Source organism: Bidens hawaiensis, unplaced genomic scaffold (assembly GCF_021521415.1).
Source record: "Bidens hawaiensis isolate Kalapana, Puna unplaced genomic scaffold, B.hawaiensis_p1.1 tig00046183_1, whole genome shotgun sequence".
Taxonomy (NCBI): domain Eukaryota; kingdom Viridiplantae; phylum Streptophyta; class Magnoliopsida; order Asterales; family Asteraceae; genus Bidens; species Bidens hawaiensis.
In genome coordinates, this window is record NW_027498238.1 from 33,628 (window position 1) to 46,944 (window position 13,317).

The 13,317-nt window shown below is 36.6% G+C and overlaps 1 protein-coding gene across 1 annotated transcript; it reads left to right on the forward strand.

Annotated features, from left to right (window-relative positions):
- The first annotated feature begins 1,652 nt into the window (after positions 1 to 1,652).
- LOC143596247 (protein decapping 5-like) lies at positions 1,653 to 8,860 on the forward strand. The gene is made up of 8 exons (XM_077075073.1): positions 1,653 to 1,921; positions 3,322 to 3,422; positions 3,494 to 3,565; positions 3,648 to 4,430; positions 6,056 to 6,127; positions 6,208 to 6,384; positions 6,474 to 6,584; positions 8,490 to 8,860. The coding sequence occupies exons 1-8, from the start codon at positions 1,774 to 1,776 to the stop codon at positions 8,646 to 8,648; spliced, it is 1,623 nt and encodes a 540-aa protein (XP_076931188.1). The 5' UTR covers positions 1,653 to 1,773; the 3' UTR covers positions 8,649 to 8,860.
- Positions 8,861 to 13,317: the final 4,457 nt, after the last annotated feature.

Sequence of the window (13,317 nt, forward strand, 5' to 3'; positions counted from 1 at the left end):
CTTAATATGTTCTGCATGTATAATGACATATAGACGAATTAATATACAAATCAAACGTTTGAAGGGCTTACTTGAAAATTTTGATCATAACTACTTAGGTTTTAAATAAGGACTGCAGTATGATTAATGGGGGTCTTGAGCTGATGTTCAATTCAATGACTGTATTTCTCTGCTCCAGTTTAAGTTTAAAGCTAAAATGAGTGTTAACTGCTGATCAGGCTTATCTAATACTCATAATAAATGATTACTCGGCCAAGTGGGAGAATGTAAGAGTATATATATAATTATATATATTTATATATGGCCATTATAATAGATCAAATTATTATCTATACCTTATTATATATTAGTTTGGTAATTGTTGCCATATTACCTATAATTAACTAATAAAGGGTTTAACCTTGGGTGTATATAAAGACAGATAAATATTAACATCATAACAAAATAACACACACATAACAATTTTGTGTGCATTCTCTCTCCTAAAACTTGGTTCCTCTCAAGAACCCTAACACCATCCTTAACTATACATCCCAAAGGGGAACTCGATCAACCTGACAACTATGTCGTCTACATTCTTCTCTGATGCGATTACTACTCTCCATGTTGTAACAGGTTCAAAGGTTTAATATTTATCATGTTTTTTATTATTACTTACATGAAGAACTGATCAACATTTTCTTTTAAATTTGGTAGCGTAACCAATGTGATGGAAATCAGCCGAATGTGCGTCGACTCACTGCCTCAACTTCCCAGATCGGCGATGCTCGGATCTTCCCAACGCCCGAGTGTTTCCGATTGACACCACTCAATTGATCCACCTCAAATTTTATATGTTTTTGTTTTATTGTTGGTTTTTAGTTCCGGTATCATAACGCACTTAACGCCCGGGACCGACAACGTTTGAGTTTATCATCGTCTGGGTTTTACCAACCTGCCATGTGCAACGCGCCGATTATAACACTAGTTCTTCATAAAATATAACTTACACTTAATTTATTATAAACTTTCTTTGTTATCATCACTACAAGGTTTTCACTCCAAATCCAATATTTAGGACGTGCTAGGTTCGCTAAAATCCATAGAACCTCCCCTTAGGACTGGCAAACGGGTCAGGTCAGGCGATTTCAGGTCAGAATGGGTAAGAGTTGAAACATGTTGATTCGTTTGGGATGGGTTCATTGTCGGAATGGGTTTCGAGTTATAAAATGTTCAGGTTGAAACAAGTAGATTCAAAATAAGGTTAATTTCATTCGGGACAGGTTCAAGTCCGAATTGGTTTCGGGTTGGAAGGGGCTTGGATCAAAACGAGGTGGTTCAAAAAATGAGTTTTTTTAAAAATCAATATGCATTTCATCTTTCGTTTGGTTTATGACATTGGTTACATGCGTTCATGCCTCGGTTACGCGCACATCGTAAGTTAAGTGTGTTTAAATGCCGATTACACGTCCATTGCCATGTATTGTGCTTACCGGTACATAAGCAAAGCTGAAATGTATATATTAGTTTCAAAAAACATGTTTTAAACCAATCCATTTTAACCCGAACCCCGTACGAAGCCAATCATTTCGACTTGAACCCGTCCTAATCCGAACCAAATAAAGAAGTAAATACAAAATGGTCCACCACCAGCCGGTTGATGTGACGAGTGCGTTTGTAAGCATGCCCAATCTGGATACTAAACTAATAATAATATGAAGTAACTAGCTAGGGTTTCAATTCAAATCCATAGATCCATCCCCAAATCCGAATCAGTAATCAAATCTGTTTGTTATGGCGACTGAAGATTCTAGATCTTCAAGTTCATCCGTCGATTCCTATATCGGAAGCTTAATTAGTTTGACTTCCAAGAGTGAAATCAGATACGAAGGCGTTTTGTATAATATCAACACTGAGGAATCCTCCATAGGATTGACCAACGGTAATTAATTTCTACTTATTTTGGTTTCTGTTTGCTAGGGTTTCATTTAGGGCTTTTTGTTTAATTAATGAATTAAGACGAACAAGAACAGAGGTTGCGTTCGTTCATTTGTGTTCGTGAATGTTCAGTAATGTGTTCGTATATATATATGTATATGTATATATTTCAATATATATATATATAACCAATCTAACATATAAATTTGTAATTTTATTGTTTATGTTTAATTCGTTTTGTTTTGGGTTTGTTTTATAAAGTCTTGCTTTAATTAACAACAAATTTAACTCGCCCTTCGTTTTTGTTGACATTATCAGAAACCGCCCATTGGGGGGTTATTATTGTTATTATTTTTATCTCAAGTGATTAACTTTATAGCGCTAAGTTCATCGATTTAACCGTAGAATTTGATTTAGGCAACAAGCATGCATTACTTCACTAGTTTTATATATACTTCACTGATACCACAATTAGTAAGATTTTAAACATATATTCTTATCAAGTTTGCTTGCAAATTGGGTAACTGTTTTCTTGGAGAAGTAGAATTAAAGTTAAGGATTTTTAGGGATAAAGGATTACTTTTGGGCTTCTATTTTCCTTATTTTGATCACACACCATAATAGTATTTTCTTTACATATTATTAGTATTATTATTATTATTAATGTTTATATTACTGTTGAACTTTGATTTCTTGGTATTGCTTCATATATGTGTACTTTAGAGTTGAGGGTCTCTCTGGAAGCCACCTCTTTATCCCTTTGGATAGAGGTACGGCCGTACGGGGTGGCTACATCCCACCCTCCCTAGACCCTACTTATAGCTTTGCTGTTGGTGGGACTTCACTGGTTATGATTGATTGATTGATTGATTGATTTAGAAACTATAAGATCTGTTTAGAGAAAGTACACTGTGCAATTATATCCACTTTTTTAAAAACAATTAAAATTAGGATGCTAGAGTTCATCATCTCTCATATGTGATAAATAAAACATATAACTTCCACGCTCATACCACCAAAGCCAAGTGTAAAGCGAGTTGTTTTCATGTTTGATACTTGTGTTAATCACATCGTCTCTAACCTTTTAAACAGCATAAGATACAAATCGCCAGCCCTTGTTTGGGTAACTGTAAGTTCCTGGATATTGTCACAGTCAGTGTTATTATGGATTCGTTTTGAAAGTACTATCAAGTTTGTAAGATGTCACTTAACTCTTTGTTTATGTCTGTCTATTCAAATTGATCCACTTCAATTAATAAAGTTCATTGTTAAGTGTTAACCATTTGGATGTGTTTTCTATAAGACTGTAACAACAATAGAATTATTTCTTATATGCTAATTAGTGAATTATTATTATTATTATTATTATATTATTATTATTATTATATTTTGGAAACTCTGCAGTAAGATCGTTTGGAACCGAAGGGCGAAAAAAAGATGGTCCACAACTCATGCCTAGTGACAAGGTTTATGAATACATATTGTTTCGTGGAACTGATATCAAGGTACCTAAACTGGACCTTTTTTTACTTTACTTGCTTGTTTGACTTATGGATAACACCTTATCATATTGCAGGATCTTCAAGTGAAATCATCTCAGCCGGTTCAACCTGCACAACCTATTAACAGTGATCCTGCCATAATTCAGGTATTTTTACCAACTACATAATCATTATATATTTACAACAATTTTGATCGTTGCACAAGTATAATATTTAGTTTCAATGCAGTCTCATTATCCTCGGCCACCTGCACCATCTTCCACATTACCTGTTGTTAGCGAATCTTCTTCTACTCCTAGTACTTACAACCCACATCTGGGTCAACCCGGGTCAACGTTCCAAGGTGGTGTGCCTTTATATCAACCTGGTGGGAATGTCGGCCCGTGGGGCCCGTCACCACTTCCTCCAAACGCAAACAGTAGCGGGTTTCAAATGCCCATGTATTGGCCTGGATTTTATGCACCGCCAAATGCACTTCAACAATCATTGCCTCCACCACCACAAGGGTTGGGAATGCCGCCACCTATGCAATCGTACCCTAGTTTCAACGCGACTGGACCACCAAATACATTTGCCAGCTCAGCCCCCTTAACATCTAACTCTTTACTGGGACCCACGCTGCCTTCTTTGCCAGCTCAGCCTACTGCTTTTACTACTAGTACTACTGATGTCAATGTAACCATACCTCCGATTAACCCTAACCTGCTTTCTGGTGCAAGATATCCTTACACATCCCAGCCGATATCATCAGCACCGTTGGTTTCTACTGGATCAGTGACACCGTCACTTTTAACTCCAGGACAGCTACTGCAGTCTGTACCAAGTGGCAGTATTCCTGCCCAATCTTTGCCAGCTGTTCAGATTGAGGTGGAAGTGGTTCAAGTGCCACGGGCATCATCACCACCTACTGAACCGCCTGTTCCCGAACCAACAGAAGTGCCCGTTTCTGTGCCGACAGAAGCTCAGCCGCCAATATTGCCGCTGCCATCTCGAAAACAAATTGCTGAGAAGGTACGCATGGATCTTCAACTTTGCACTCATTGTATTTGTATGATAAAACTTTTAAAGCTGTTTTTTAGGAATTAGTTGCACGGGGTAGGGATCCCAAGAGAACCACTTGGAAATTGAGAACCATTTTAAACCACTCATTTTTCTTCAAGCGTTTTTTTAACACAAAAAACGAACTTTTTTCGAGATGTGTTTTTTCCTTTTGGAATTTTTACACATGTGTGTGTGTGTGTGTATATATATGTACATACGTGTTTAAAATTGCAAAATAAGTATTATACATATATGTACAAATTTTCGAAATAGCAAACTATGTGACTAGATATGGAAATGATAATGTATGCCATAGTTATTATAAGCCTTCGCTTCTTGCGCCTAGGCCTATTTTTCAGGCCATGCTCAATAAATGCGCTTCTAGTTCCTAGGCGAGCGCTTCAACATTGTTTATGCCAAGAACATGAGAACATTAAAGCCGAGCAAAAGAAACGCAAGGGTTTCTATTGAAAGTTAGATCTAGGAGAAGTCAATGGCGTTATATTTGTCATTCAAGTTTTGGAATATAATATAATACCTTTCGTTATTTTAGAACTTTTGGTACTAATTAGATTACAATATAATACCTTTCGTTTTTTTATTTGAAGAATAGTATTATTTTTCATATACATAAATATATTTTTAATTTTTATTTTAAGTGCGCTTATTTTTCCTCACTCCCTTGCTTTTTTTGCACCATGCGCTTAGGCCCCAAATGAGGCCTATGCGCTTTGAGTGCGCCTAACGCATTTGATAACCGTGATGTACGCATATATACAAGTTAACAATTTATGTAAGTGGAGAGGAAAATGATAATGTACATATATGTGCAATTAAGAGAATGATATTGTACATTTATGTACAAATGAGAGAAATGATAATGTACATACATGTACAAAATGTTTTTAAAAGAATTTTGCTTGAAGGGAAATAAGTGGTCCAAATGATTCTCAATTTCCAAAAGGTTCTCACACGATTCCAAAATTTTTATGAGAGAACTCATTGTTAAAGCAAGAAGTTGCTGAAAACCACTTTTGAGGACCGCAATGGAGAGTACTTGCGGTCCACAATGAGCATATGTAGTAATGAGTATTATACAGTCACATATGTAATACATGGACTTGAGAACTTCATGAAAAAACATGCAGAGGGCCGCAATGGAAAGTGCTTGCGGTTCGCAATGAGCATGTGTAGTAATACACATGTGCAATACATGATTTATGCAATAGTACTTTTTATTATTTTCTTTTTCTAATTTTTTATTTTTTGGGAATATACTGCATATGTGCATTATACCAAAAAAAGATAAAATTGCATTGCATGTATTCAATATATCTTGTATTGCATATATGTAATACAAAGTTCTTGTGATCCACAAGGCGCGACGAGCATATGTACTTATGTAGTTTATACATGATTATATCGCGTATATGCAATAGTACTTTTTTTTAATTTGTTTTTTCCAAAATCTTTGTTTTCTCGGGATATACTGCATATATGCATGGATATATTAAGAAGCTAGTTGGGTACTTGATTAAATAAATATACTTCATCTAATGTGTCATTTTTCTGTTATCTTTATTGTTTTTCTTTAGGCCAATGGAGCCACCTACCAGAACCGCCCAAATTACAGTTACAGAGGGCGTGAAAGAGGCAGAGGGTCTGGGGTACGCGCCTGATGTTTTATTATTTATATTCTGTATGATCTAACTGTGTGTAATAATTTTATATCTATTAAATTATTCAGGGATCACGAACTGTGATGAAATTTACCGAGGAGTTTGATTTTAATGCAATGAATGAAAAATTCAACAAGGATGAGGTCTGGGGTACTTTGGGAAAAAACAAAAAAGATGAAAACGCTACCGATGAGGATGAATCAGAAGAGGAAAATGATCCCAACTTGCCCAAAGTTGATGTGAAGGTGATCTGTTGACTACTGTCATTATTGTTAATAAATTCATTCTATTAAATATATGTACTTATTATAATCTACTCTGTATTGATCTACAGCCTGTTTACAGTAAGGACGACTTTTTTGATACTTTATCTAGTAACACCTCAGATCGTCAATCAAATTATGGACGGACCAGGTTCTCTGAACAGATGAAACTAGATACCGAGGTATGATATATTCTAGATTATTATGTTTTCCTTACTGTTGACAAATTTTGGCGCGTAGAATATAATTAAGATTTGGGTGGTTATATCCAACCGTTTTAATAAAAGGTTGTCTTTCGGGTTGACATGTTAAACTTGTTTATTTAATCAGGTGGACCCATGAATCCTTTTACTTAACCAGGTCGAACCGTCTGCCCATTTACAATTCCTTTTAACTCATTTATATCAAACCTCTACCTTTTTATGTCATGGTTAACGCGTTTAAAACTTTAATACAAGTTGACAACCTGCTTACAACCCGTTACCCATCAACCTGTTTTAATAAAGGGTTAAACAGGTCTTGTTTAGGGGCGTTCATCAGTTGTTCGATTCATTTTTGAAATTTTTTTTTTTGGCTTTAACCGAAAACTGAACTGATCCGAATTAGAAATGTGTCTAATCAAACCGATTGAACTGATTTATTCCGTTTGGTTATCCGATTAAAATGGTTATTTCGCGGGTTTATCAGTTAACTTCGGTTTGGTTATCCAAAAAAGAAAAATTTGTGGAACCGCTAACTGACCTGAAACCGAGTTCACAGTTTAGATATGGTTGGAATCCGAACTGAAAACCGAGTTCACAATTGGGATGCAGTTGGAAACTAAACTGAAAACCCAATTCACAATTCGATCTCGTTTTCCGCGGTTACAGATACGATTTGGTTTTCGAGTTTTTTCAATTTCCTGTTTTTTTTTGCAAACCCATGGCCGTGTTTAGCTTAGAATTGACGTTTTTGACGCGAATAAATATATGGGTCATTGGGTCGTGTTCAATTTATTTTGTGAAAAATGCCGAGGCCTTGGCAAACATTTATTAATGAAAGGACAATACAAAACCAGGCATCTAAGCTAGTAGGACATGTCCCCAAACTAGCAAAGAACCTAAAAAACAAACAAATCTACAATATTGCTAGCCTAACTTCTATACATGAACCTAAAGTCAGGACTCAGGCTTGGCTCCAAGACATTTCCTAAAAGACAAAAGGTCCAAATACAAGTAACCAATGCTATACAAAAATTCCATTTCAGGCTTAAAATCACACTCTTTAAAGCCCGTGTGTGTAATCTTTTGAGAATATTTAGCCCAAATGCCCAATAACTGGGCCAGCTAAGCAGCCCACGAGTATTAATACTCCCGCCCAAGTATTGATTTAGACCCAATTCCAACTTGAAAACGAGCCCAAGTCCAGATAAAAACCTTTGAAAAACCGCATATCATCTTTTAATAACATCAGTTTGATTCTCCATTCCAACAAGCAATCAGAATTAAAAAAACAATATGAGCCGCACCAAACAGAATCGAACTTGAGCCAAATAGCAATTCATATCCTGTAAATGAAACCAGATTAAAAGAAATTCCAAATGCTCGTTGAATATAACCTAGTTCCAACCCAAAACGAACATGTAACAAAAAGTATGTGACTTGTCATTATCGAACCTCTGTCTTTAATCAACTCTTGACCATAAGTATTAATTGGCTGAATCTGGGTAGAAGCAATGACCAGATCCACTTTTGTTATAAACTTATAATCATATTGTTATCTTCCCAATCAATACAACCCCTTTTTATGCACTTCCCAAAATTGAGATAAACTGTGAACTCGGTTTCAGGTCAGTTAGCGGTTCCACAAATTTTTCTTTTTTGGACAACCAAACCGAAGTTAACTGATAAACCCGCGAAATAACCATTTTAATCGGATAACCAATCAATACAACCCCTTTTTATGCACTTCCCAAAATTGAGATACTTGACCAGTTAGTCAAAGTTACCAAAAAACTGATTTTAAGCCAATTAACCCAAACAATCCCATCTTCAACCGTTAAACTTGACAGGATATACTAGTAAACATGTTATGGTGATCTGGTGCAGACATTTGGAGAATTTTCCAGATACAGTGGTAGGGGTGGGCGTGGGCCCTACCGTGGAGGACGGTCTCGAGGCGGCAGATATTATGGAAGAGGAGGAGGATATGGGTATGTTGGGAGGGGTCGTGGTGTGCGAAATGCAAATGCAGGCAATGAGTATTAAAGGTTTGTTTGGTGTTGTTTTAACAAGTTGTGCTTTAGGTACATACCAAATGGTAAGTCTATGTTGGGTATTGGTTTTCATTTTTATTTCTTTTTAAGAGGAATAAAGTTAGATGAATGTATGTTCTCAGCTTCCTCATGGTATGGTTTTATTGTTATTTTGAATATTTGTAGACTTTTGAGGCTTAGAAAAGTTTTATGATATCTAGACCATAGTGTTGTGTTTTGAGTGTTGGAAGCCATTATTTTTAATTTGTATTTTTACTCATCTATTTCACAAAGGAACTTTAAAATTTTAGCTTGGTTATTATTTAGAAGTAGCAACATTAATATACAAATACGGGTTCCCCAGTTCATTTATGAAGAAGAGTTCATTTATGAAATAAAACTTTTATGAAGGTTTTCATTTATGAAGAGTTCATTTATAAAAGAAAAGGAAAGGAAACCTTTTCTTTTCTACCTCCTCTCTTTTCTATAATTCCTTTCCTTTTTCTCCTATTGTCTTTCAATTTGGAAAGGTATTTTTTGTTCTTGCTTTCTTCTTTCTTTCATCGTAAACCTAGGCGGTATAAGTAGACCTGCACAAATCGGGTTCACCTTGAAAACCCGAACCGGTTCGGAACCGGTTTTTTTTTACACCGGGTAGAAAATGACACCGGTTCCAGTTAGGAACCGGTTCGGTTCCCGACCTGAACCGATGCCCAGAAATACAAACTTTTAGGAACCGGGTAGGGTTGGAACCGGGACCGGTTATTACGTAAAAACCGGTTCCACCGGTTTTTTTTGAAATTCAAACATTATAACCGTTAGAAACCGGTTCCAACGGCTATATAGCCGTTTTTGACCGTTGGAACCGGTTTTATTACTATATATAGCTAATTTTCATTCTATAAATATCAATGTATGAGTGTGTACTTGTTAAACGACTTCCAAAGCTATAAAACACACTCCAAAACACAATTAAACTTAAACCGACAACAAATGGCAACTAATGACGACGACGTTATGGTGATCGAAACAACAAGATGCCCTGATGTTTGGGTTCATTACGATTTGTGTCTAATGACCGACTCACATGAGATGGCACGTTGCAAATATTGCTCGAAGTTTCTTAAAGCAGGGTCCAACTCGATATTACGAAAACATACAAATAAGTATTGTCGAGAGAATCGTCCGGCACTACAACCCAAAAATAAGTATTCCCGAATTAAAACGACGAACTTTGTTTTTTAAGTTTTAGTTGTTATGTTTAGTATCGTTTATGTTTTAATAATGTTTGTAATAGTTATTGTTTAAATAAATATAATGTTCGTCGTTATTAAAAAAGTAACAAAAAATTAATCATGAGTAACAAAAGTAATTATAATTAAACAAATCAAAACTAAATATTAGTTGAACAAGTTACAAATAATTGTACTAAAACAAATAAAAAACGCAAATTACAACTCTTCTTCGTCTTCATTCTCGTCTTCACCCTCGTCTTCGTTATCGGAAGAAACCCCGTCCTCCGCCTCCTCATCATGAATATGACGCTCTATTGGTATTTCGTCTTCAAAGTTCGCCTTGTGTTGTACACGATCCACCGCATCCAAATGGTCCTTTAGGCAAATGCAAACCTCTAGAGACTCGGGAGTTAATTTTGTTCTTCGCATAGAAAACACCCTCCCACTAAGAGAAAAAACCGATTCGGAAGCAACCGTTGAGGCTTGTACGGCAAGCAAATCACGAGCCATGGCGGATAGAATGGGAAATTCGTTTTGTTTACCTTTCCACCAAGCCAACAAATCAATATTGCGAATTTCGTCGACCGTTGCTCCCTCAACATAGTTTGCTCCACTATATCGACCAAGTTCGCTAGTTGGTGTGTTTTCTCTTTGCCTCTTAGATGCCGATTCACGAATCCCATTCATCAAGTTTATAAGTGGGTCATTGCACGGCCTACTCGTTGTTGTTTTTTTCACAAAAGACGATCTCGTGCTTGGACCATACATTTGAAAATAATTGTCATAAAGGTCTTGAAGGTTTTTGTTGAACTTTTCCTTCGCTTTCGTCGACAACTTCGGGTCGATCTCGTGCATACCTAAGTTGTTGAATATTTCCTCAATCGTTGTCTCAACCCCATTAACATTCCAATAGGGGTTTAATGCGGCGGCACAAATAAAGACCGGCGGTATATTTTCAAAATATTTTATGAACTTTTCCTTCATCACCGCAACAATATTCTTGAAGAGTTTGTTCTTCTCCGCAAAGCTTTTAAAAACACAAGACATATAGTACAATTCTTGCAAAACCCAACAACTAGTAGGGTAATAGACTCCCGATAATTTTGTTTTTGACTTTTTGAACACGTCAAGATACTCCAACAAATAACCGACTTGGACCCAAACACTTTCCGGAAACATATCGGCCTCGCGTTCTTCAACAAGATTGTTATGAAAAGCTTGTAAAGTTTGGCGTTGGGCAAAAGCACACTTTAGCATATGACAAGTTGAGTTCTAACGGGTTGGAACGTCCCAATTCGGCCCCAAATACTTTCTTTCAACCGACTTGCAATAGTTCTTATATTCAAGATGTCTTCTTTTACCACTTTTGAAGACATCTTGTAACATAAGTCTAAAGAATTTTAAATCGTCACAAATGTTTTCATTGTCAAGACCTTTTTGAACAACCAAGTTGATGATATGTGCAACACATCGAACATGAAAAAAATCCCCGAAACAAGGTGGTGAATATTATATGATAAATTTTTCGGCCGCCTTAGTATTGTTTGAAGCGTTGTCAAACGAAATCGAAAATATTTTATTTCTCAAGTTGTAAGTCGTTATAACTTCATCAAGTAATTCAAACAATTTTTCGGCGGTATGTGGGAACGAGAAGTTTTCAAAAGCGATGGTGCGTTTCATCAATTGCCATGTCACCGGATCAACCCAATGAGCGGTGACACATATGTATGATTCGGGCAACCCGTGTGGTGTGTAACACCCCGACCGAAGGCGGATTATACATCGGGGCGCCACATATTGTTTCATTACTCGCGACACTATTGGTGTCAATATTTATTAATACACATTTTATCGCGCACGCGCAGCGGGGAAAATAAAGAACATAAATCAACATAAATCAATATATTATAAAGCATAACATTTAAATAACATAAACTTGTCTTGTTACATTTTAAATCTAGGTCCAAAACAAAAGTAAACATCCTATGTGTCCCCAAGCTTCAAAGCAGCTACTGCAAACCTGAACATGTGTTAAAATAAACGTCAAACACTTGCGTGTTGGTGAGAAATCAAGTTTAATAGATATTCATAGTTAATCATAGATAATCATAGATAATAACAGTAAATCTGCGCGCAACATATGTTAATCTGGTATCTAACAAGGGTGAAATCAGATTGTGACCAAGCCTTAGATTCATAGCTCATAGTTCAATCCGTACTCCCAATTGAGCACAAAAACAAGAAAACTGTGCAAGTGTAAACAAAAGAGAAAACATAAACGATAGGTTCTCCCGTGTCTACCAATGGATCCATGAGAACTTCGGAATAGGCCGAACAAAGCGGTTAATGATACACACATACAAATAACAGCCAAGTAAATATCCATAACACATGGGATACTGCGCGACTAAAACTTCATAAACAGTTTAAGACTCAGTTTTGTACGAACACATGAACATCCCAAAACATTAAAACAAAAAAGGGATTAGATACGAGATTACTCACTTGATAAAGATGCGATGTAAGATAATGCAAGAACCAACTCTTAATCAAGCAAAGTTAACCTATAATTAGAGATTATGTTTCAACGATCGGTTTTAGGTCTAGGTAATAAGTTAGCATAATTAATAAGTAAATTATTATATATAATATATTACCGGACAAGCAGGAAGAACAAGGAGGAAGACGGAGGCAAGAGAGGAGGGCGGCAGAGAGCAAAAAGGGAGGAAGAGATAATAAGTGTAGTGTGTGAAGTGTTAAGAAAATACTACTATTATTTATAGGCAAACCCTAGGGGACATAAACCCTAGAAAAGATCTCCAAAAGTAAAAGAAAAGATAACAGCAAAAAGATTCCAAAAGCAAGATCTCAAAAGATAACAAAAGATATCAAAAGCAAAAAGTAAAAGATCTCAAAAGATATGGCAGCAGAAAAAGAGGAAAAGCAAAAGGGAAAGCTGTCAGGGAACAGTAAAAAGCATGGGCGGAGACAGAAAAAGGTACAGGTTAAGCATGGCAAAAGCAGATCCTAAAAAGATAATGTCAGTCACTTTATCTACCAACCAATGGGGTTGGTACGCATGCAGCGCCGAAAGCAACTATTCAGACATAAAGCAAAGCAGGTCAACAGCTCAAAAGATAAGACAACACAAAAGCAAACGGCTAGATTTAAACAGAACTCAAAGGGTTCAGCGCGAGAAGGCTGAGTGCGCGAGCGCGAAGGCTGGCACTACAATCCTTAGCGCGCTGCGGGAAGAATCACAAATCCTTAGCGCACTGCGAGAACATAAATTCCTAGCGCGCCGCGGGAACTACAAATTCTTAGCGCGCTGCGTGAACTAGAATTCTTAGCGCATCGCGGGAAGAACATACATTCTTAGCGCGCTGCGAGAAGAGTTCTCTTCACGCATTGCAGGAACAAGATGTCTTCACGCAGGCTTCCTTAGCG